Here is a 24,351-nt window from a genome sequence, read left to right on the forward strand (position 1 = left end):
TTTTTTTCTTACGTGCATTTCTAGACATAAAAAAATATATTGAACGACATATATCAAATCTGGATCTTGAAAAAGGTGAATTCAGTTTGGAATTGCAAATTGTTTCATAAAGATGTCACGGGCAATGAAAGAGTCTGCATTAAAAAAAAAAATGACAGTGCTGAATGACACACATAGCTGAAGGCAATCTTTTCATTGAAGTTACTGTATTGCACGGCATTCATTTTTACCACTCTCAAACAAACAAATAAACAAAAACATAATTGCGATGTCCATGTACTCACCAATACATTCCAACTCTATATTATGTACGGAAAGTTTTTTTTTAAATTTGTTAAAGATATCCTATCCATGCTAATATTCGGCTCTCACTGGCTCCCACTAGCCCAATGTGGAGGGATTCGCGAGGAGATGGAGGGCATGATACTCAGCCCCGGTTTCCCTGGCAACTATCCTAGCAACAGTGACTGCACATGGAGAATCTACCTGCCTGTTGGATACGGTAAGAATCAGGGGCTCCTAACAATTTGGCCCTCAGCGCTGTGAGCGCAAACGGTTGTCTCTGCATGGTTCTCAAGGCTTGTTAGCCCTTTTTCTTTGAATGACTTTTCTCCTTTCTTCTCCACTCGCAACGGTGAGTGGAGAAGAGTTCACGAGTCGGCTTTGTGAATTCATGAAAACAGAAGACGATGGGCGTCATTCAACACGCCATTATTGTATTATGCACATTCATTTTCCTAATTGCCCCGAGACAACGATGATGAGCAGAAGCAGTCATTGGCTTATTTATTTATTTGAATGCGTCTGACTGCAAATGGCTCCGGTCCAGCCGATGCATTTCAATTTGCGTGGGATTCGATAGTTATCTGAGTGCTCATTTGTAACAGCGCAGTTGGTTTTGGTGAATGAAATAATGTTTTCATCTTTGGGGTTCTCTTCTTGCCAGGAGCCCACCTACAGTTTCTCAATTTCTCAACTGAAGCCAACCACGATTTCCTGGAAATACGCAACGGACCCCTGGACACGAGCCCTGTCATTGGGCGATTTAGCGGGCAGGATATTCCTTCCTCGCTGCTGACCACCTCTCACGAGACGACCGTCTATTTCCATAGCGACCATTCGCAGAACAAACCAGGGTTCAGGTTCGAGCACCACGGTAAGTCACCCCGATGTTGAAAAACGCTGATGTCGCACCACAGCGCAGTTGTCAAATTATTTTCGGATTGTCTGGTTTAATATGCAGTTCAGATAATAATTGGCATAATCAGGAGGATGAATTTTTGCTAATTGTGGGAGTGACTTGGCCTCACTACTCGGAGTTAATTTCTGCCGCAGAGTTTGATATAACCCGTAATCACTTCAGTGTCGTTGAGCCAATTTAATATATTGAGCTATTTGGCTGCGAAAAAAAAATCATAAAAGTGTCATTAAAATGAAGTCACAACAATGAATGATGACATGCTAAGACAAAATTCTCTTACCTCGTTCCATCAAGTTCAGTAATTATCAGTGTCGCATGAGGTGTGCATTCGAGATTTGTAATCACTTTATCCCAAAAGGGTTGAAAAGAGCGCTGTCTCCTCACCGCACTATTTCAAATGGCTCAAGCCCAACACATGCCCCTTGCCCGCAGCTTATGAACTCCAAGAGTGCCCGGATCCAGAGCCTTTCCGCTATGGGGTGGTAGTGGGTGCCGGCTACAACGTGGGTCAGTCCATATCTTTCGAGTGTCTGCCTGGATACCAGCTGGTGGGACATTCCATCCTCACCTGCGAACACGGCACAACCCGCAATTGGGATAACCCTTTCCCTCGCTGCGAAGGTAGGTTCAAAAGAACGTCAACTTTGCCCATCGTTGTTGCAGTATCCTGGAATATGACGTCACTTTTTAGGATAGTCCTAACCAAAAATACATGAATCAAAGACTCGAAGGTCAGCCATGTTTTTAAACTCATACTTTCACGCCATTTTGTGTGTTGGAGTTTCAAGTTAACACTCTTTCGGACTGTCGGTCGCACGCCGGTTGGCCACAAGCCTCTGTGAAGAGCAATTCTATGACTTGTCCGGCGTGTTTTAATCGATAACTCATCTGTCAGATGAGACGCTAGCTCTGAGGGGTCTCCGCTGTTGCACATCAGGTGGCTGAATAATCCGAACGCACACAGACACGGGACCCCTTTGTGCCGCTGAGAAAACAGAAGAAAAGCAATTTTAGCTTTGGGAGCGATTGTATACACATCGGCGTCTGAGGGTGTGTCATTAATCTCAACTGCTTGTCTCGGCTGCTTGAGACGTCTAAACGACTGTGATTACTTTAAGAGGTCTTCCGTCACGGTTGCAGCGCTGCTAAGTAGGGGGTTTGGGTGTCAATGGGAATGATTGGTGCGCTTTTAAATCTGAATGGATGCAGATTTAGCAAAATTGGACACTCGTTTGAATGGTGAATGCCGTTTTCCCGCCCATAAGATGTGTTTGGTATCAATTTTCAGTTCGCCCATGGTCGGTCTGTCTTTTCACCACTCGCAGGCTTTCCTTCTGCATCATAGGCTGCAACCTGTTTTGCTACAGACCGCGTTGTAACAATGAATTCCCGGCCATTTTCAAGCCGTTCCCAATTCTCCGATGTCACAGTGCCGTGTGGTGGAAACATCACTTCGGACAACGGGACCATCTTCTCTCCACGCTACCCGGAAGAATACCTCAACTCAGCTGACTGCTCCTGGTTGATCACTGTGGCTCCCGGCTTTGGAATCAAGCTCAACTTTACCTTACTTCATGTTCACGGCCCGCACGACTTCATCACTGTTTGGTACGGAACCTGTCATGTATGGCTGACATTTTCGCATGTGGGACCAAAGCTTCCCAGTCCTTTATCATTCACCCTTTCCAAAGAACTCTCTAGAAACCTCTTTTTTCCGTTTTGATTGCCAACCAATCTGGCAATGGGATGACTGCATGTCTATCCCATTGAATTCAGGTCAATTTTCCACCCACAATCTGATTTAACTGCTTCTCAAGGGTTATACTGTGCAGATTTTACCTCAATTGATCTTGTTTAGTTTTTGGTTTTTTGGGGGGTTACCAAGTTGTCTGGCAAAAAGGAGTGGAAAACAATGGTTCTACCGTGTATTCTTTTATTTATTTTTTTTGCCTTTCTGGATGGATGTTTCTCAGTAAGCTCCCATTGAGCCAAGATGTGGACTATCACGTTCGCCAGTTTTGACTTGCCACCTCTGTGTCTCTACCCACTGAACTACTGAGCCAAGGAAATGGGCCCCGTAATGGTAACTTGGCCGGCGTGCAGTCAGGCAGCAGTCCCCAGCCAGCCATTTGCAGAGCTGCTTGTAATCTCCCATGCCCACTCTGACAGCCAAAGACAGATGGTTTTTAAACTGAACGGTTGTGGTATAATTCCGGAAGCTGGCTTGATCGGCCATCGCTGCGTCGAGGGACCGCTCCGGTTGGCCAACACTTACCAAAGACGTTCCCATCGGGTGCTAGTTAGTATCCACGGTCCCGTCCAGATCACCCATTCCATGCTCAGATGCAGCGTTCCTGTCTTGCGTCGTAATATTTTGTCGTCTCTGAGAAGGCTTTGTTGTCTCTAGGGATGGCCCGCAAGAAACAGCAAGGAAACTGGGTGTGTTCACTGATGGAGAGCCCAACGATCCTCCTCGGAGCACATCGAATCAGGTCCTGATCCGTTTTCGGAGTAATACGGAGAAAGGTGGCTTGTTTCACATCGACTATCAAGGTAGCTCCTTCTTTTTGCAACTCAGAGTAGATCCTGTATCATGTCGTAGGGGGTTTGTTGAACTCATAATTTTTTGTTGTTTTTCTTGTCACTGAAGCTTACAGGCTGCAGTTCTGTCTCCCTCCCACCATCGTTCCCAATGCAGAGATCCTGATGGCAAGCAAGGAGTTTAAAATAGGTAACAGTTCGAAATATGTGTATGACGTTGATTGCCTGTAACAGATTTTGACTAGACTGTAAATCACACTTTTTTTTGTCGTTTGGCTTGTCTTGTGACTTACATTCAGATACGACTTGTTTATATTAAAACTAGACCACGATCTGGCATCCAAAATCCCTTCCTTAATCATGTTCACGGGAGCGAACGAGTCTCCGTTGGAATCTGAAACTTTTGCTTCTAGGGAAAAGTTTTTCTTTTTAGTTTAAAATGGCTTACTTTAACGAGATTCCTGACGCATTGTGGCCAAAGATAGAATCCTGGTCAGTGATAAGTAAATCCTTGGGGCGGGTACCACGTGCTAAACACATTAGTTGCGAAAACTATGACTTCTTCATTTCTTTACTTTTGTTTGCCAGTTGCTAAATAATTTTGGTGCGTTGCTACCACCTTCTTTAGCATCCGCGACAAAGATTTACTATTTACAGTACCAAAAGGAGCAATCACCGTCGAGGATTCCACTTTTGGCCACTATGACACATGGGATTGTATTGAGGGTAACCCATTTTATGCTAAAAAGAAAGACTTTTCCTTGGCCACCTGTAGGTTTTTCAAATCCAAATGTAATTCGTTTGCTGCCTTCGACACTAATAAGGTAACAGGGATTTTGGGTGCGAGTCTGACCTGCACAGTTTTTGGTCTCGGTTTTTGCAAAAATAAATTCCTACCCACCCCTCCCCCATCTGTGTCTGTCCAGGTGACATCGTGCGCTACAGGTGCATCCCAGGCTACCAGCTAAGCGGCAATGACATTCTCACTTGTCGCTTAAGGGCACACTTAGAGTTTGAGGGGCCTCCGCCATCATGTGATGGTGAGTGAGCCAGATACACAATCTCAGTTTGTCATCCGAAGTACTTTGCATAAACTGGTGTACAATTGGTTGATTTTCTTCCCTTGTGAAAGGATGGTGTGCATACATTGTGGCTGTCGTTGAGAAACATGTTTAAACTGTCTAAACTGTAATTAACGGAATACGTCACAGACTCTCATTCAGAATATTCATTTAATCACATAATTTCATCAAATAACTATTTTTTTTAAAGTTGTAATTTTATTCCGTTATAACATTTTGAATGGAGCTAAAAAAAAAAATTCATGCTTGAAAAAGATTATTTGGACGAATGTAATTATCATAGCACAGCGCGGTTGTTCTCGTACATATTTTTCCTCAAATGGATTCATGCACTTCCAGCTGGGCCAAATTTCCGACTCCCGTGGGTTGTGCACAAGCCTGCAGTCAGAGTGCCAAAGCTTCATATCAGTTTGGTGGTACCTTTCATCTCCACGGATGATGCTTGGTTCCCGCGAGACTAAGAATGGCGGTCGTGTCGCTCTCTTCGTGCTGAGAATGATCCTCCCTAAGGACCTCATAGTTGCACTGTTACCAACAGGCTGCACCCTTATCACGCCGAATGTTATGCTCAACACTTTTCCTCAGGGTCAGGAGAAACTGGTACAGAGAGAAGTCCCTCGTTTTCACTCGACTTTAAAATATTATGAACACGTATTTTTACACACTTTTTTTTTTTAATACTCTTGTTGCATTCTACGTTGCCACCGTGTCATATTGTTTCTCACACAGTGGATTTTCCAGCGGGTTAGCATAATGTGAGGCGTGTGACAAATTTGCAGCACTAAATAAGACAAAATATGTAAATTATGTCTGCATCGGCGAAGCATAAGGGGAGGAGGGGGGAGATAACAGTGCAGGTACAAAGCGCATGGGGAGCATCGAGGTTCAGTTTGAAGAAAGAATAACCGAAAACTTGTGGCTCTGTCGGGATTTGGGCGAAATACAGTATGAAGTCAGAGGTTTGCATGGTTTGAGCAGCGCAGAAGGATGATTGCAAATAGGACGGGATTTTACCGGCAGGGCAAGCAAGGAGAGGACAAGGAGAGACTGAGGTTGGAATGCACAGCTCATTGAAATGCACGGGACATGCCGGCTGCAGCTGCACCTATCAAATCATCGCTTCTGGCTCTCATGATCACAACCCTCCGCACGCATCATTTTGCACATGAACCCACGCACGCATACGCCGAACACTGGGCTGTCCTTGCGTCCGGCTTCCAAAGTAGCGTTGGATATGACGACGGTGGTCTCCTAAAGACAAGTACTAACAGAGCTTCCATCCTGTTCTGCAGGGCTGTTTGTCCCTCAGTACGGTCTCTCATCCTCTGCATTGCCTCTGACTGCCAACCCCCCCCCCCCCCACCACACACACATACTCCACTCCTCCTCCACGCAGTTCCTTCCTATTCACCAGCGTCACACTTTCTGACTCTTCTTGCGTAACACATCTGTTAATCTCCGGGGCACTCAACCTTCATCTGCGCTCTTTAAATCAAAGTATTTTGACGTCTATCAGCATGCTCGTGTCCTTCCTGATCTCTTTTTAAATCCTACAACCACAGAGACACGCATTCATTTCTCTTCTTTGTATTCCATCCAGAAGACCGTACTCTGCTTAGGTATCGGGCAGTTGCATAGGGGCCGGGGAGCTCAGAGAGGTAAGGCGAGGCCAAGCCATTTAAAGATTGGAAAACAATTGAGAGGATCTTCAAAAGAGCTCCAAAATGTAGAGGGAGCCAGTGAAGGGAGTTAGCGCTCTCTCTTACGAGCAGCAGCATTTTGGACCAACTGGAGAAGCTTCATGGGGGGTTGACAGACACAAGTGGTTTTTGATGCCACTTTAGCTAACACTTTGGACATTATTCCATCCGTCCCGTGTTTGGTCTGGCCTGAGTGTTTGACTCACGGTACCCTCGTGAGACCACAAGGTCGTTTTGCACATACAAACAGTGGCATCAGAAATTAGCTCCCATATCAAAACGTCTGGATGAGAGGGTTTTGTTTTTCCTGGGTTTTTACTTCATATTCATTTTCCATCCAGGATGCCCTCCCGTCGCCTTCCAGTCAGGCTCCTTTTTAGTCCATAGAAGACTGTTTTTCACCGACAGCCCCTTTCTTGAAGTCTACGTGAAAGGATTACAGCTGCCCCTTATGCAGGCCGTCATTGTCACCCCTGACTTCTCTCAGCTCACGTTATTATGCGTGTAGTGGTCCATTCCCTTCAATCAGCTCCTTATCACCTTTCTGCAGATGATAATTCAATTCTCGAAACGCAGACGAGAATGTCGCAGCGGTAAAAGGCTTCATATATCCGTGATTTGTGGCCGCGTGAGCGCTTGGATGGGGGAGCTATAAATACACAAACTGCAGTGTTTGCTTGCATGCGGAACTGAGCAGACAGGGGAATCCTTTCATTGTAGCGATCGCCGCGCACACTCTTCCACCCCATGTGTGAACGGAAGGTGAATGAATTTTGCGCAGACCGCATGCTCCCTTCCAGACGCGTTGAAATACCCCAATGACTCGTCCGCTTGCCTTATTAAAAGGAGCAATTTGGAGCTCTGTAAGCTTTGATGGTGCATTGATTGGCCGAGGCCTCGATGCTTCATTCCAAAGTGCCACCTTCAGAAGTAGTTGTCTCTGGACAAGAGCCCCAATCCCCGTCATGACGAGACGAAGGCATTTTTGACGACTTTTTGAAAGGTCACTGACAGCGTGCCTATCTACACACTAATTCACATTGATCGTTCAACGAACGTCGCATGTACCTCTTATTTCCTGTCTGAATTCTATCATGTCATCTGTCAGTGATGTTTTTTAAATTTTTCTCAATGTGGTGCATGGGGGGAGGGGGGTGGTACAATTTCCGATCAAAGAAGAAATAAAATATTTCATGTGTGCGCAGTACTTAAAGTTAACAATACGTTGGTTGTGGTATACTTTAATATTTCCGCATCTCGGCCACTCCCGTTTTTTTGTTTTTTGTTGTTGTTGTTTTTTTTTAAACCTAAATGTCATTGATGGAGTTTTGAACACTGGTGACAAAATGAGTGAAATGGTAAATGTTAGCGTCTGTGTTTTGTGTGCCAAAGAATGAAGGCTCTTGATCATTGCTTCTTTGCGGTCACTATTCCAGGAACATGTTAAATCAGCACAGATGAATTTCTGCAGCAAAATTGCGTGGACATGGTAGCAAGTAGGAATATGTTGTTGGTTGAGCAGCAAAACAATGTTTGAATAGCATAGAGAAGAAAAGTCTTGTTGTAGTTTATGAATGTATTTTTATGCACGTTTATTTTTTTCTTTGCTCGGACCCCCACCTCCTCACTGCTTCAGTGCCATTCTTGACCAAAATTCCGATTGCCTTGCTTTTTTGATTTTTTTTTATTGGAATACAATATCCAAATCGGCTCCCGGGGTGAACTTTCGAATCAGTAAACGTGCACCGGGGGACCTTTGCTCACAGCTTTTGAGACAGGCAGACGAACACCCAGGATGTGAAGTGAAACGTGTCGACTGTGTTTTTTATTGTATCCATGTGGATTTCTATCATGTTTTATACATGCCGCTGGGCGCACGTTTGCCAAAAGTCCATTTCAGGTCAATTTGCATAATTTATGATAATCTTCATGTGGGTCTCTGGTTTGAGATTTGCAGCTATTGAGTGTTCACCGTAAAGCAGCATTTCACTGGAAGTCGTTTGCAATTCAGTGAACGACACACTTGACATTGTAAGATTTCCTCATGCAATAAATCCCACTTAGTTTGCGCGCCAAAAATGATAAGAGCCAACATTTTTAATCGTTTGTCAACACCGCATAACCGAGGCGGTCTGCCGTTTATTCTACCCATTTGCCTTTTTAATCTTTTGGTGTCTTTGAAAGCGACCACCAGGGTAAACATGCTCCGAACACAAGAGGCGCGTTGCACGAGCGAATTGTTGCGTCCCGTCTCAACTGAGACATTCAGCGATGTTTCGAAATTAATGTAAAAAGTGTGAATGAAATTGGACAGAGGTGTTTTTCACAGGACTTTGACCAAATATGGCTTGTAGGCACCTTTGAGTTGACACCCGTGGCACATAAATAAATAAAAGAAGGTGAAAGGCAAAAGGCGCTCTCGGCTATCCGTTAATACCAGAGTTTAACGGCTATTCGCGGACTCACCTTGCAGACAAATTAGTTTTTGTAATAATTATCGAATTATAATAGCACTCGAAGCTGCCATGATTTCCCCCTCCGGCGATATTATGGATCCACCCGATGTAAGAGCTTCAGAGTTGATTCCGTTGAACGACGAATGAATGGGCGCACAAATGTTCACGAAATTAGCAATTATGTTGCTATACATTCATATTTTTTTTTCTTTCCTTGTCTTGACTCATCAGTGACCTGTCCCATGAATGAGGTCTTGACGGCATCCACGGGAGTCATCATGAGCCAGTCGCCAGGTAGCGGCTTCCCGCATTTCGAGTCGTGCTCCTGGATCGTCAAAGTGGAGCCCGGGTACAACGTCACGTTTACCGTCGAGCATTTCCAGACCAGCCGTCAATTTGATGAACTTGAAATCTTTGACGGTGAGATATTGCCTTTGTCTTTCCCAAATCAACAGATGTGCGTGCAATCTTTCCCAAGAGCAATTAGTGGCATATGCGATTAAAGCCTAAAATGAACCAAAGAGCCACACACAGGCTCATGGTCTTTGCTCCTCTTCTGCTTTGTGCATTTGCGCGTAATTACGGGGGCAGTCAGCAAGCCTGGCAGGCTTCTCGTCGTAAATGGCACTCGTATACCCATGACTTGATGATTAGCGCATTTTATTCTTTCTTTCTTTCTTTTGCTAAGCAAAAATAAGCTAACCTTGGGGCTGCCAAACCAATTACCGAACGCGCATTCGGTTTTTCGCCTCTTCACTTAGGAGCAGAGTACATTTTGATTTTGTGACGAGTGAAACTAAAAGCCGACGACCACGCAGACCTAACTGGGGTTCAAGCGTGGGAACGGCGAGCGTGTTCTCATGAAAATGTCGTTCAACGCGTAATTCTGAGTAACTGTGCGCATTAAGGCTATTTGACAAAGCTGCGTTTCATTCTGAATCTTATGAAAATAAAGTACGACCTTTGAGAATAAATTGGAGCAATATAGAAAGCGGATAATGCTGAGCTACAGTGTTATTTGGGTGGGGGGGTTGCGTGTTGAGAACCCATTTGTTGATTTGTCTCATAAATCAGGTCCTTCAAGGCAGAGTCCTCTTCTGATCACACTTAGTGGGAACTACTCCAGCCCGCTCAGCATCACCAGCTCCAGTAACAAAGTCTACCTGCACTGGTCCTTCGACCACACGACCAGCCACAAAGGTTTCCGTCTACGCTACTCAGGTAAGAAGTGCTCTTTATTCCCACGGGAACATCTCCAGCGCGGGACTGGGAATCGGTTCAATCTGTAAAGTGCCGCTTGCAATTCTTCGTCAGTTCCATGAACGGATCAATTGTTGTCCTTCGTGACACCTGCAAAGCCGCTAATGAATAATCACCGTTTAAATATTTAAAAGAGTCCCCCGGCTCTTGATCAACACGATTCTGCCAGATTGACTAATCATTCTTTGCAGTGCTCTGTGATTTCTCCGGCTCCCCAGGCAGGTTTTGGTGCTCTTTATTCCTCTACTTGTTTTTCTTTCTGTTCTTTCCTTTGCCTCATCTTTCAATTTCTCCTCACCGGTGATTGAGTTTGCCAGAGCAGGTTCCATGACAGATGGATAGGTTGATTGCCGAGAACCTGCAATTTGCAATGGTCAACACCAAAGTATCGTGGCGGTGAGGGAGAAACAGATAGCGCAAGCCCATTTGGCGTCCTGTGTACTTTAGCCATCCATCAGTTCTTGCGTGAGCAACAGGCAAACATCGAACCCTCGAGCGCTTTCCCATCACGTCCTCCGTTCTTAACGTGTGTGTGGCGGCCTCGCCTTATAATGCGCCTCGGACTATCTTCCCTCGCATCTCTTTTGTGCTTCATATGCCTGCCTTTGTGGGCTCCCGCCTCCTTTATTACCTATTCCACTTCTCTCACCTGCCCGTGTCGATCGGAGTCCTTTGAGCTGCCGGGCTGATTGAAACGAGACAAGACATGTTCTCGGAGACAAACGGGAGGGGAGGAGGAGTCAGGATGACAGAAAGGCAGGCAAATGAGATTGACTCTGATTGAAGCGAAGAATTTCAATAAGCTCCCGAGATGCCACTCGTCGGCTGAGTGACAGGAGGAGGCCATCCCATGTAAAGCGCGCTTAGCCAGTCAACGTCTTTAATATCGCCGGTGGTAAACACTGGATTTGTCTGGAGTTTGAGTGACGATGGAAGGAGCTCTTTTCCCCTGACACCCAGTGAAGATTTTTCTAGTTTTTGTTTTTTCTGACCGGTTGCTGGATTTATTTGGAATGATGTACGATTGTTGGAGTCACCACGAAGGCAAGCAAACAAAAGCAGATAGAGAACATGCGCTCCATTTATTAAGTGTTCATTTTTTTTTTGTAATCCTTCTTGGCATGACGCATTCGACGCAATGCAAATTGATTCTCTGCCTTAGCAGCACATCCTACGCAATTTCATCTCCATATATATCCTGATTGACCTCGCTATCCACACATGACCGATGCAAAAGTAGTCCTGGGCGCTTTGCGATGGAAGGCGCCTTAAAAGTCAACATCCCCTCAGCAACCACTTGCATCTTTTCACATTGTTATGGGGATTATACGACCATCCCTGTCAGTATACAGATTTAGATTATGTGGCCTCTTGCTTGACTTTATGTATTGCGTTTTTTTCTTTTTATTTAAATTCTACGTAGCGGCCTACTGCAGCCCGCCTAACGACCCTGTAAATGGCACCGTGCACAGTCTGACAGGCACCAAGTTGGGAAGCACTCTGCGTTTCAGCTGCGACCAAGGCTTCCGGCTCATTGGCCAGAGCAGCGCCACCTGCACCCGCACCGCCCAGGGGATCTATCAGTGGAATGCACCCGTACCACTCTGCCAAGGTAGGGATCCGGCCAGCGGATAAAGTACATTTGGAAAATGCACAGAATGACGCAAAATGGATTGGGACTCAAATACCTTTTTGGATTATTGAGTTGAATCTAACGGTGTGGTGCAAAAAAGTATGGTGTACCTTGCAACAACCCCCAAGTGCACAAAAAATGGCATCTGAAAATATATTTGGTGGCTGGTGCCCTGGAATTGATGACCTACTCTCTTCATCCCATGCCAGTTACATCCTGCGGGATGCCAGTGCTTCCTGTCAATGGAAGCATCGTGGGTCAGGACTTCTCTTTAGGAGCCAGGGCTACTTACCGGTGCAATCCTGGATTCCGCCTTGCAGGGCCTGTGACCACCACAGTGGTCTGTCAGGACTCTGGAAGGTGGAGTCCCATCGAGGCCCCTCCCAGATGTGTCCGTAAGTGTATCGCGAAGATTTGTTGCCGTGTCGTAGGAAAGTGAGAAATGAGGAAAACTGTCAATGATTTGCTCCGATACAGCGGTGAGCTGCCCTGATATCGGCCACACCGCGGTTGAGCACGGGCGATGGAGATTAATCTATGGAACCCAGAACCAATACGATGCTATCATGATGCTCATATGTGACCCGGGGTATTACTACAGGGGTCAAAGGGTCATTCAGTGTCAAGCCAACAGCACTTGGAACTACCCGGATCCGCGGCCCGTCTGCGATAGTGAGTGCGAAGCCGGTCCCGCCGTTCACGTCTTACTTCTGTTTCCTTTGGGAATCCAAAGGGTGCTTCGGCTCCCATCCTAAAACCATCAATCCGCTTTCAGTTATTTCCTGCGGCGACCTTGGGACCCCACCGAATGGTAACAAGATAGGAACGCTGACGGTGCACGGAGCGACTGCAATTTTTTCCTGCAATACAGGTTACACTTTAGTCGGCTCCCGTGTTCGAGAGTGCATGTCTAACGGACTTTGGAGCGGAACGCAAGTCCAGTGTCTGGGTAAGTCCACTGACAAAGTGCCGCCGTGCAAAGCTAACGTCTTAGGCGGGAGACTGCGAACGTGGGCCTTCATGCCATGCAAATGCATTCTTCCCCATAGCCGGCCACTGTGGCAGCCCTGAGCCGATTGTGAATGGCCAAATCAACGGGGAGAATTACAATTACAGAGGTAGTGTCGTGTACCAATGCAACCCAGGATTTCGTCTCATCGGCGTGTCTGTGCGGATCTGTGAACAGGATCATCGTTGGTCTGGACGGACCCCGGTCTGTGTTCGTAAGTACCCGCACTTTGAAGTGATTGATCCTTGCTTTTGTCGGGAAGGGACTGGAACTGCTGCAGGCAAAATGTCTTCGAATGTACTGACAATGAGCTTCATCACCTCGGGTAGACACAACCAAATGACCTGCTTGACTAAGGTGGCTTTTTCCTTTGGTTTTTCCAGCTATCACATGTGGGCATCCCGGTAACCCCACCTTTGGTATGACACAGGGAACCCAGTTTAGCTTGAACGACGCCGTCCGCTTTGTCTGCAATACCGGATATGTGCTTCAGGGAGCGCTTAAGTCATCCTGCCAGGCCAACGGGCAGTGGAGTAATCCTCTTCCGCGGTGCAAAAGTGAGTCAATTCTTTCATTCTTTATCTTTCTCCTCTTACTGCTTTTGGTTGGTTTTGGGATTTGAATCAACTGCGGCGCAATTCAAGGTCGCGCTAGCTTTCTCGAACCACTCATCAACACAGCACTTGAAGCAGAGTTGGGATGCACTGACACCCGCAAGGAGAAAGCATGAGGGGGAATTCTACCGAGACAGCAAAGAAAGGAAATTGTCTTTAAAAAAAAAATTTATAATGTTCACTGCTTGCTCAATTGCGAGACACAAAGACGGCTTCATTTTGAAAACTGCGATGATTATCAAATATTTCAATGAGGTTTAATTAGTCTTATGCATTAAAGACTGTGACTGAATAAACAAAGGACAGACTTTGATGGATGCATTTGTTTTGCTCAGGATAAAAAAAAAACGTTTTGAGAGATTCATGAAAGCATGCGGGAGGTTAAATCTTCTCTATTTGACGAGTGGTTTTTTTTGCTGGGCGCTCTCAAGTGTACAGATGTAGAATTTGAAATGAGTGAAACTTTGCAGAGGAGGACACCGGGTTGATGTGCCGGCATCTTCGCCGTCTGTGCTGCTCCGCGTAGATTCGAGGTATCTCCGTAAATTAGATTTATCAAATCAATTAGAACACTGCGGGCATATTGTGTTGGTACGCCGCCTTCCGCGCTCCGAGACGGGAGGGGAAAAGTGGAGTGATGATTCATTTCTTCTCGGCTTTACATCGTGAACCCTGAGCTTTTCTTCTCCAGGAGGTGGGGTGTGAGTCAGTTTGACAAAAGATAATGATCTGAGTCTGCGGGCTGATCCGTAACAAACTGAGCTCTCGCTAATCACGAGCAATGTGAATCGTGACAGCAAAGGGACAACACCGCCTGCTTTTGGGCTACTCGTATTTAGATGTCGTTCGTTCAGAAAAGGTGATCAAGAGAAAAAAAAAATTGGTCAGTTACGGGACCATGACTTGACGCACGTCCAAGTTTAGGTCAAGCTGGTTTGGTCTATGCTTTAGATCACGGGTCTGCTTTAGAGTGAGACAATGACTACAATTAGTACACTCAAGTTCTAGTTTGGAACTTCTTTTTTGGGGGGGGGGGGGATTGAACGTCAGTTATTGTGATTTTTATGCTGGGTTATAAATAATGTGCTCTTGGTCAGCATTTTCTTTTTCAGCTGTGCCGCACGCTGGCAACGTAGAAATGAGCAAAGTTATTAGCATACAATGAGCTCAATTCCGAGTCTGGCAAATAAATAGGGCAGTGTGGGGAATAGCGCCGCCTCTGGAGATTGTCGACAGAAAGCCATTTGGAGAGCTGGCATGGTTGTGTATTTCATTCAAATTTGCATTGTAAACTCCACAGCAAATGTTAGTCACTGAACTGTTGACAGTGTTGAAACAATATGAAATCCTGCTTGCATGAGACAGATCGGTGCAGGCGCAAGTAATAGCCTGACATCCAGTAAATTTTAATATATTTGACAAGATCAGCCTCTTCATCTCGAGCTGCACCAGCGCACTCGGTCCCACCCTCTCCAATACTCTCCATCTGAAGCTTTTAACTCTTATGGTGCCGCTTCCTTCTGACATATTTTCCATCCATCAACATCTTTGCACGGCAGTAGGCTGATTCTCATGAGGCAAATGTTTATTCCCGGTCTGGCTCCTTTGACGGTATTGGGTCGGCTAGATACTGGGATAGTGAAAGCGGAATTGAGGCCGGAGATATTTGCCGAATATTATCAAGATGACCAATGATGGCTGAAGGCTACATGTCCCCTAATGACAACTGCCTTGCCAAACAAACAATTTTTTTGTCTGAATTCACACTGTACGTTCCACTTGTGCTATCCCACCCTCGCCCTCCCGCCCCTTTCTCCTATCTGGTCATTGTCCCCGTAGCTGTAAATTGCACAGAGCCAGGTCATGTGGAGAACAGCGTTCGGCAAGTCGTACCCAGTGGGCCACATCGCTACAGCTTCCAGACCACCGTGTCGTACCTCTGCAACGCCGGTTACTACCTGCTCGGGACAAGCTCCATTGCCTGTCAAGGCGACGGTACCTGGGACCGCTCCCTGCCCAAGTGCCTTTGTGAGTACCCGCGGTCGCGAGTGCTTGGTAGCTCGACTCTCAGCCTTTTGGCAAAGTGGTCGGTAACTCATTTGCTGGACTCTTTAATGTCTAATCTATGGATATATATATATATTTTTGCCCATCTGCATTTAGCATTTCCAAGCTAACTGGTCCTTTACTTTCTCCGCCAAATCCATTCGAACAGTGGTGCTATGTGACCGCCCCAGCATACCTCCCTACGCCCAGATCTCAGGCGATCGACGAACCGTGGGCTCAGTCATCCGCTACAGCTGCATCGGCCAGCGTACCGTCATCGGCAACACAACGCGCATGTGCCAGCTGGATGCGCAATGGAGCGGCTCACCACCACATTGCTCTGGTACCGACGACTCTGCTGGAGCAACTTTGGAACCAAGTGTCCAAACTTAAAGTTGTAGCCATTGACGGATCATTTTGAACAAAGACGTTTCTGTCTTTCTGAGCCATGTGATGTGTGAAACGGCCGTAGTGTAGCGCAACCTACTGGCGACTTTCTGTCAGATGATTATTTTTTGCTTTTAAGTATCGGAGGCAGATATCGGCAATGCCCGTAAGGTTCTATTGGCCCGATACTGATGCCATATGAGTATTCGCTCACCCCTACATATTTCATTTCAGTACTTGGCCGCCAAATATGGAATTTTAGGAGTAGGCCTCAAGGGCAAAAAGAGCGGCCCTCATAAACCCGCTTTATTCCACTCATATTAGCCGGAGCAAGCAGGAAGGCTAGATCTCGCCCTGTTTATGAAGCTCCATCAAGATGTTGGCTCCCGCACTTTCCTTGATGTCATTTACTCGTAAACTCTCACGTTGAAGAACAATTTCAACAATTTGAAATCCACAAATTTCAACATACATGAAACCATGAAGTCCAGTCAAGATGACTTCTACTAAACGGCTACAGTGCGGTATTTATTTTGCATGCTGATGCGTTGACGTCACCAAGAACCCGCACGAGCAACCTGATGCGTTCTCTTTTTCCCGAAGCAAGCAGTGAATGCAACAGTGCTATGAAGATTTGTGTCATGTTTGTGGCGCCACTCAGACAGCACAAACCTGAGCGTTGTGAATTCAGGATGCGGGAGCAAGAGGCCCTGTTACTAAATCGATAGTAATTTTTAAAGTACATGAATGGGACCCAAAGTTGTTGCCCGCATGTTAAACAAATGACCGTATCGAAGCCGAATTCATTTCGGAAGCATAGCTAATGGAGGCGGCAGAGATGTCCACTTTTGCTTTGATGGATTATTTACAAGGAGGCCTTGTGGCTTTGATCCAGCGCTCGCTTTGTTATTCCCGACGAGCAAAATATCCATCATAACAAACAATTCTGCAGAGGTTTTTCACTTTTTCATCCTTGCTTGAGGTTTGTTTTATGTTCTGTTTTCTGCTTTCCTAGGTGACTCGGCAGGTCTCTGTGGGGATCCGGGTGTTCCTGTGCATGGCATCCGCTTGGGGGAAGAATTCACTGCGGGCAGCGCGGTGCGCTTCAGCTGTGAGCCGGGTTACACGCTGAAAGGTTCTCCGGAGCGTACTTGCCTGACTAACGGCACTTGGATGGGAACTCAACCTGAGTGTCATGGTATGAAATACAGATTTTCAATTGACTGTGTCTTCAATGGCAATCCGAAAGACTCATTGGTTGTTTGTCAAAGCCAGGTCTGGAGTTAGCCTTAGGATTGCAGTTCATTACAGGCGACATATCTGACCGCTTGGTGACGTGGGGGGGCCTGAGTGCTGAACCTAAAAGTTCATTTGGAATGCTAATATCACTGAAAAGCAAAAAAAAAGTGTGACAGTGAGCATGGAGCAAAACTTGCTTTTTGCACCCAAAGCAGACGCCGGAGGTCGTTAACCAATGTGCTCTGCATGCATTCCTGCATGCGCTGCCAAGATATTGCGGACACGTATCTGATTTGAGATCAAGGGGGCAGACCCAAAAGGCGATCGAGGGATTACAGGGCCCAACCGGCCAGGAAATGCCTCGGGATTTGAAATGAATAGCTGGAGGACACTGATGGGAGGGGGGAGGACGACGAGTGCTTGAATTGCAGCTACTGCGCTGCAGACATTGACAAGTGGCGTCAAATTAAACGAATGTGTCAGATGGAGAAGTAGTCATTAATGAGCACGGCATCTGACAGTTTGGATTATCCAAGTTGAAAATTAGATTCACTGAATTCCGTATGCAGTATAAGTATGCAAAATAGAAGAAGAATTTCCTCTCCGATTACGTTGCATGATCGTGAAAATGTTGAACTGGAGTTTAGAAAACGGGTCAGTGGTCAGAAACAGTTTGTTGGTTTCAAAGAATGGCTTCAAACTAGGCTTAGGGCTCTATTCCGCTTCCTTGACATGTACTATTTTCTATTTCGACAACAAACACATCCCACCTTCTGCCTCTACCGTGTCTCCCGCTGGCTCGGTCCCTTTTCGGTGTGCACATGTGAGCCGGGCATCACCCACCTGTCATTACATGGCACCAACTTCAAAGGCCAGACCACATCTGGTCATTATGGAGGACCCGGACCCTCGGGGCCCTGGCTGTCTGACGCAAGCTGGTGACTGTGATGCCAAGAAACCTCCGTTCGTGTCTGATAGTCAAAGTTCAGGACGCACGTCCCAGTTTCTAATAAAGACCACTTGCAATTCACATTTGTGGATGCAATTTTGAATAATGTCAGATATGGTAGTCGACTGATTTCAACCTAGCAGTGTAATTATCTTCGATAAGGACCGGAAACTAACTCAACGTACTGCATGTCTCCCGTCTTTTCTGCTCTTAGTCATATCCTGTGGAAATCCTGGAACCCCACGAAACGGCCAGATCCTGACCCACGATGGCCTGACCTTTTCCAGATCAATCACTTACGCCTGCAGGGACGGCTTCTACTCGACTGGCTTGCTCACTCGACATTGTACCATCAATGGCACTTGGACCGGCAACATGCCCGAGTGCTCCGGTAATACCATGAGTAAATCTATAATTCTGTGCTTTGGCATGTATGTAATTGTTGTGCATCCGTACAGTCATCAACTGTGGTGACCCTGGAGTTCCAGCAAACGGAGTGAGGTTGGGGAATGATTTTACCTACAATCATAGCGTTACTTTCCAGTGCTCTCCCGGTTTCACCATGGATGCCCACCGCGCCTCCACCCTCATCTGCACCAAGGCTCGCACCTGGAACGGCACCAAGCCTCTGTGCAAAGGTACGGTCGCCTCACCCGACGTTGACGCCATCAATGGCAACGAGTAGGGAGTCTCTGATATATAAAACATCAGTTCATCGAATCCGTTTCTTCCACTTGCAGCAATTGTCTGCGGTCCTCCGCCAATCATTCCTAACGGCCAGGTCGTTGGTGCAGACTTTAACTGGGGCTCCAGCATCAGCTACTCCTGTAACCAAGGTTACCAGCTGTCATTGCCCACCGTGTTAACTTGCCAGGGCAGTGGCAACTGGAGTGGGGAGAAACCGCAATGCTTCCGTAAGTGGCACGATGCACTCCTTTGGGGAAAATAGATCCATTTAAATCCCAAGACGCTTTGGTGTCTCATTCGGTCTTTTGGTTTTTTTGGCAGCTGTGTTCTGTGGAGACCCAGGCTTGCCTGCCCAAGGGAGGAGGGAAGACCGAGGTTTTACATACCTTTCCTCAGTCTCCTTTTCATGCTTCCCCCCTCTTATCCTGGTGGGCTCCACTAGGAGGTATTGCCAATATGACGGCACCTGGAGTGGAACGCAGCCCTCTTGTATTGGTAGGTTGACAGATTAGCCTTGACCGCAGGCGTCGAGCTCCAGTCCTTGAAATTCCCTATCCTGCGTGTTTTACATGTATTCCCAACGCACCGACGGATTCTAACGATCGGCTCATCAGCAAGCTCTGCAGGAGCCTGATAACAATCCTTCCACCAAGATAAACTTTATGTTTGTTACAGATCCGACTCGCACCACCTGCACGGAGCCAGGTACCCCCCTCTTCGGGAATCTGAACAACAGTCAAGGCTACCAGGTATCACATACATAAGACACGGACATGTTGTCTGTACAAAGTGTCCAGAGGATGAAGCGCGGCGATCGTTTACATTAGCCAAGCAGGATTCAGAACACAATGCAATGTAAAAAAGAAACAAAATAAAACTGCACGAGTAAAACAGCTAAGCCGTGAGAGATGAAGCGTATTATAGCGAGGGATGGCTGTCGATGGTGTTTTCACATCCTTGCGCGTGGCTTCCAGATCAGCAGCACGGTGTTCTTCAGCTGCAGAAAAGGTTACCTGCTGCAGGGATCCATTTCTCGCACATGTCTGCCCAACCTCACTTGGAGTGGATTTCAGCCGGAGTGCATCGGTAAGCACGTTTGAAAAATCATCCGTTCATTTCCACTTCTGAGGACCTCACTCGCTTCTTCCTCGCCGCCTCCAATGCCTTATCTCCGTCGTTCGCCCAACCCCGTCCCCGTTTTATGTCTGCAGCTCACCACTGCAGCCAGCCAGAGCTGCCAGCCCAATCGGACGTGCGGGCCATTGAACTGCCATCCCTTGGCTACACACTGATCTATACGTGCCAGCCCGGATTTTACTTGGCCGGAGGATCAGAGCACAGGACCTGCAAGTCTGATGGGAGCTGGACCGGGAAGCCGCCTCTCTGTGCAGGTAGAAATAATCTGATCATTAGGGAACATTTCTCATTTCTATTTCAATGTGCAAAGCTTTCAACACCTGCGCTCTTAACCTGCAACCAAAGTGATAGAAACACACCGCACGACCCATCACAGATGCAATACCGCACGTATACGACTGAAGCAGTGTTCGAGGGGGAAACGGCAGATTTGCCTAATGTTGATAAATACCTCAGTTAACAGCCGCTTAAAGTCAGACGCATGCCACGGGGGGAAGGTCCATCCATCACACAATTAAATTCTGCACACACGCGCACATAAAGCAAGCTTAGTAACATTAACGAGAGGACATAACCTGATAAGTACAATGTTTACCATTGATTTGCCTAGCAGGAGTATCTTTTATACATAAGTAGCAAGGCAGTGTTAACAAGTTCTCACGGACAAATTGACTGCCTAAGTGTTTGCCTAAATGCATTCGGGTAAAAATAAGAGCCATTGACACTTGGCTGTAATAATCCTGTCTGGATGATTGCTACTTCCGATTAAAGGCCCTGTGACGTGAAATTAGAGAGTTGTTCTTAAACGCGTTATACCAAACGTGCAGTGACTACGGAGGACTGATTTTTTTTTTTTTACATTAAACTCCAATTCACTATTTGGGTTTTCAGTATTATTTTTTTTTTTTGTTTCCCCCATTTTCATGTAATCATGTCGCGCAGGTCAGTTTTGCACTCCTCTCAGAAAAATGTCTTCTGCATAGTTTAAAAATGTTGAGATGTGATTTGATGATTTCCATGCAGTATTTCAATTTGGGGATAATTCATCTTTGACTGCCCCAAAAGTGCTGAAAGCTAGTTGGCACATTTATACAAAAGGAAGCCTGAAGCCCGTTAGCTCACAAGCTAGCTGGCAGCTCGTGCTTCTCACACGGCTTTCCATGCTACGGCTAGATTTTTGTAGTTCGACAAAATTGTTTTGTTGTCCGGACAAAGTCGCATCCATTTTTTAGCAGGGCATAGCACATTCAGCGGACACGGCTCCTGCATTTGAGAATGGGGGAAACGGCTTTACAATTTTGAAACCCTCTTTTTAGATACTTGGCAATTTTTCTTTTCATCGTTGAAATTTGGGAACGGTTTAACAGATCTCTGCGGTGTGTCGAATTTAGAATTTTGATGTTGATGAACTTGAATTTCCAAAAACAATCAAGGTTTTGTCATTTAAAGTGAATGTGGGATCGAACGCGACCCTTGGGTGCAGTGATGGACTGGCAGAACAAATACTGGCATCTAATAAAGAATGGCCTGGCTTACTCACTCACAGTGTTATTGCTCATAAACTGCCGTCGCTGTACCTGTCCTGTATGATTTCGCGTCCTCCCTGTTTGACAGTGCGGGGGCGTATGTTGACTTTTTTATTGAAGTGTCTCTCAGAGCCGCAAAACGACGTGACTAAAGGTGCCGTAAGTCGGCAGGGCCTCTACTTGGAGGCTTTAGTCGGATCCAGTCACAAGTTTTGGTTGCTCACTGAATGCGCCGTTGGGGTTTGTGAATGGGGGGTCTCTTCTTTGAGTTTACGCGTTCAAAGTCGGATTATCCTGGCACGTGCGCAACACGCCCTGCTTGCAGAAACATCTTATTCACTTGATATTATGTTGTTCCGCTCCCCAGCTGATAACCGTCCGAGTGGTAGGAGCCCCGTCGGAACGGTGCAGGAGCCTCCTTCCAAATTACCTGGTAAGACGTGTTCTGGCTTTTAAGATAAGTCTTTTATTTGGGGGGGGGGGGGGGGGGGTTCTGGAGCATACACATTATTTTCTCCCTCCATCTAACTGTGTGTAAAGTCGCAACCTGATCATATCTGGACATCCCATTCCGGGACATGAAAAAAAAATTAATAACTGTTCCAATTCTCTCCACTCTCCCCCCCCCCCCCCCCCCCCACCCCTGGCCATGTTTCAGTACCTGCTGGCGTATTTGCAAAGAATTCACTCTGGAGGGGATCCTATGAGTATTTGGGGAAGAAGCAGCCAGCTATGCTCAGCATCACTGCCTTTGAGTCTTTTAGCAACCGGGTGAATGGAACACTACTTGACCACAGCGGCGTGGAGCTCAAACTCGCTGGTTGGTACTCCAGAAATCAACTTGGCTTTCGCCTTGAATTAGAACTCGGTGACTCCACTCGCAGGCATGTATCTGAACAGACGGATGGGATCATTTCACATGAAGACAAAGAGCCAGAAATCATTGCAGGCCCCCCCCCACCCTATCCCCCTCCTGTGATCTAGATTATCGCTGCAGTCGTGGAACAGAAACCATTTTACATTTTCCCCGTGGCATACTCACTATGCAGCTGTGAACGGTAAAATGCAAATTTTGCAGGTCTCATCACTTCTCGCGACCTGATATTGTCACAACACACAAAATCATGCATTTGAAATCGGTGCCGTTATTGAAGAGCTCAAGTATTGCTGGAAAATATTGGCAGGGTGCCGTTAATGCTGACTGTGCAATATTTAGCACGCATTATCTGCTCATTCATCTGCGGTATGGAATTCTGCCCTGTTTTTTTTTCTTTTTCCTTCGTTTAACCTTCCTCGGCGAATGCTTGGTGCTGTGAAATGTGCATTTCCCATCTCTGCGACTCTTTCAAGGATTAAATGAGCGTCGATTCTTCTGCAAGCCATTTCCGTCTCTGATACCCTTCCAGGTACATATAGAAGAGATGAAGCCCAGCTGCTGCTTCAGGTTCACCAGATCCGAGGCCCTGTGGAGATATTTGTCAACAAGTTCAAAATCGACAACTGGGCTCTTGATGGACATGTAAGCGCACATTCGGGGTCAAGTTTGTTTTATGTTGAGAGCGAAGAAATTTCATCTATGCTGCACATACTGCAGAATTTGACAACAAAGTCGCATCCAATCCAAGTTCAGTGAACCCAATAGACACGCTCAGGGCAGATGGAGCTTTTTCTTCAATTGAAATGTCTGTTGAATCACGATCAAGCATGAAGTATCTGAGGCCGTGTTTCATGATTCGCAAAGTTCCCCTTATCACGCAATGAATTGAATCAAGGCCGAGTGTGTCTATACAACTTTCTGTGACATACCACCCCCACTTTTCGACATGTTTTATCTTCTGCCTGCACCGGCAGCTGACACTTTGATGGTGCACATTAATTTTTTTATTTTTTTTGCGGCACTTGGATGTGATTGGATGTTTCTGTCTTCCTTTGCCATCTCCCTCGGTAGGTGTCCTACATCTCTTCAGCCAACTCATTTGTGTACCAAGGATTTGTCCGTGGTAAAGGCTTTGGGCAGTTTGGTCTGCAGAGATTGGGTAAGTGAGCTTTCGGTTTCGAATAAAATCAAACAAACAAATAATCCGTGTACTTTGTGCCTTCGCATCCTGCACTCTCGAGTTTTTGGATTCAAACATACAAGCGCATTGACTATAACGTGGTTGCGCAACGTATCGGCACAAAATGACTCCACGGTGGAGCGTGTGTTGTTTGTCGTTGTGTCTCTTTGCTCCGTCATGTAAATCCTGCAGTTGACACTGTAAATATGGCCCTGGGGTTCAAGGTGAAGACTTGCTTTATCCCCTAAATCGTTTATCCTATTTCATGTCTATGACCTAAAATACTCCAAGACGTGTTTGTTTGTTTTTTTTCCCCCTGCAACAAATCCTTCCAGCACCACTCCATTAATCTGGAAGCCTGCAGCAGTCGTGCAATGTGTACACAACACGAGAGAGATTTATTTCGTCCCTCCCATCCCTTGGTCACGTGTTAACGGGATGAAGAAAGTTCCTCATACTATATATATATAGCAGTGATAATTTTACAGTTTGAGTCCTGCGCTGATCAGAAAAGTATGAGTCCCATTATGCATTTAGAGAGTCCCAAATTTTGAATTCACAAAAAACAACAATATGCATTGAAAATATGTTTATTCCTTAAAAACAAATGCTGCAGAATTTCGCCAATCTCGTCTCGCGAGAACAGAAATCTCGTCACGCGAGATCAAAACAACAATGGATCGTGATCCGAGCTCGTCATCCATTGGGCCACCGCTTGCGCCGAGTCCATTTGCGACGGTGCCGCGGATGACACGAGTTGATATTTCAAAGGAGAAACCAGAATCAACGGCGCGTTTGCTGGCTTTAGGGCAAGAAAACAAATCAGG

The 24,351-nt window shown here is 46.3% G+C and overlaps 1 protein-coding gene across 1 annotated transcript in view; it reads left to right on the forward strand.

Moving 5' to 3' along the window:
• Positions 1-24,351, forward strand: part of csmd2 (CUB and Sushi multiple domains 2) — a 98,651-nt gene that overhangs the window by 70,323 nt on the left and 3,977 nt on the right. The window contains 29 exon segments of the mRNA XM_052070070.1: positions 386-502; positions 947-1,156; positions 1,634-1,822; positions 2,632-2,809; positions 3,609-3,754; positions 3,852-3,932; positions 4,669-4,782; positions 9,212-9,400; positions 10,055-10,201; positions 11,664-11,852; positions 12,083-12,268; positions 12,351-12,545; positions 12,649-12,822; positions 12,923-13,096; positions 13,266-13,439; positions 15,336-15,524; positions 15,712-15,885; positions 16,945-17,127; positions 18,332-18,508; positions 18,576-18,755; positions 18,858-19,031; positions 19,126-19,299; positions 19,480-19,553; positions 19,779-19,890; positions 20,016-20,195; positions 21,835-21,900; positions 22,126-22,287; positions 22,874-22,986; positions 23,416-23,503. Of these exon segments, the coding sequence (XP_051926030.1) occupies positions 386-502; positions 947-1,156; positions 1,634-1,822; positions 2,632-2,809; positions 3,609-3,754; positions 3,852-3,932; positions 4,669-4,782; positions 9,212-9,400; positions 10,055-10,201; positions 11,664-11,852; positions 12,083-12,268; positions 12,351-12,545; positions 12,649-12,822; positions 12,923-13,096; positions 13,266-13,439; positions 15,336-15,524; positions 15,712-15,885; positions 16,945-17,127; positions 18,332-18,508; positions 18,576-18,755; positions 18,858-19,031; positions 19,126-19,299; positions 19,480-19,553; positions 19,779-19,890; positions 20,016-20,195; positions 21,835-21,900; positions 22,126-22,287; positions 22,874-22,986; positions 23,416-23,503 (4,509 nt within the window).

This window comes from Hippocampus zosterae, chromosome 7 (assembly GCF_025434085.1).
Source record: "Hippocampus zosterae strain Florida chromosome 7, ASM2543408v3, whole genome shotgun sequence".
Lineage (NCBI taxonomy): Eukaryota > Metazoa > Chordata > Actinopteri > Syngnathiformes > Syngnathidae > Hippocampus > Hippocampus zosterae.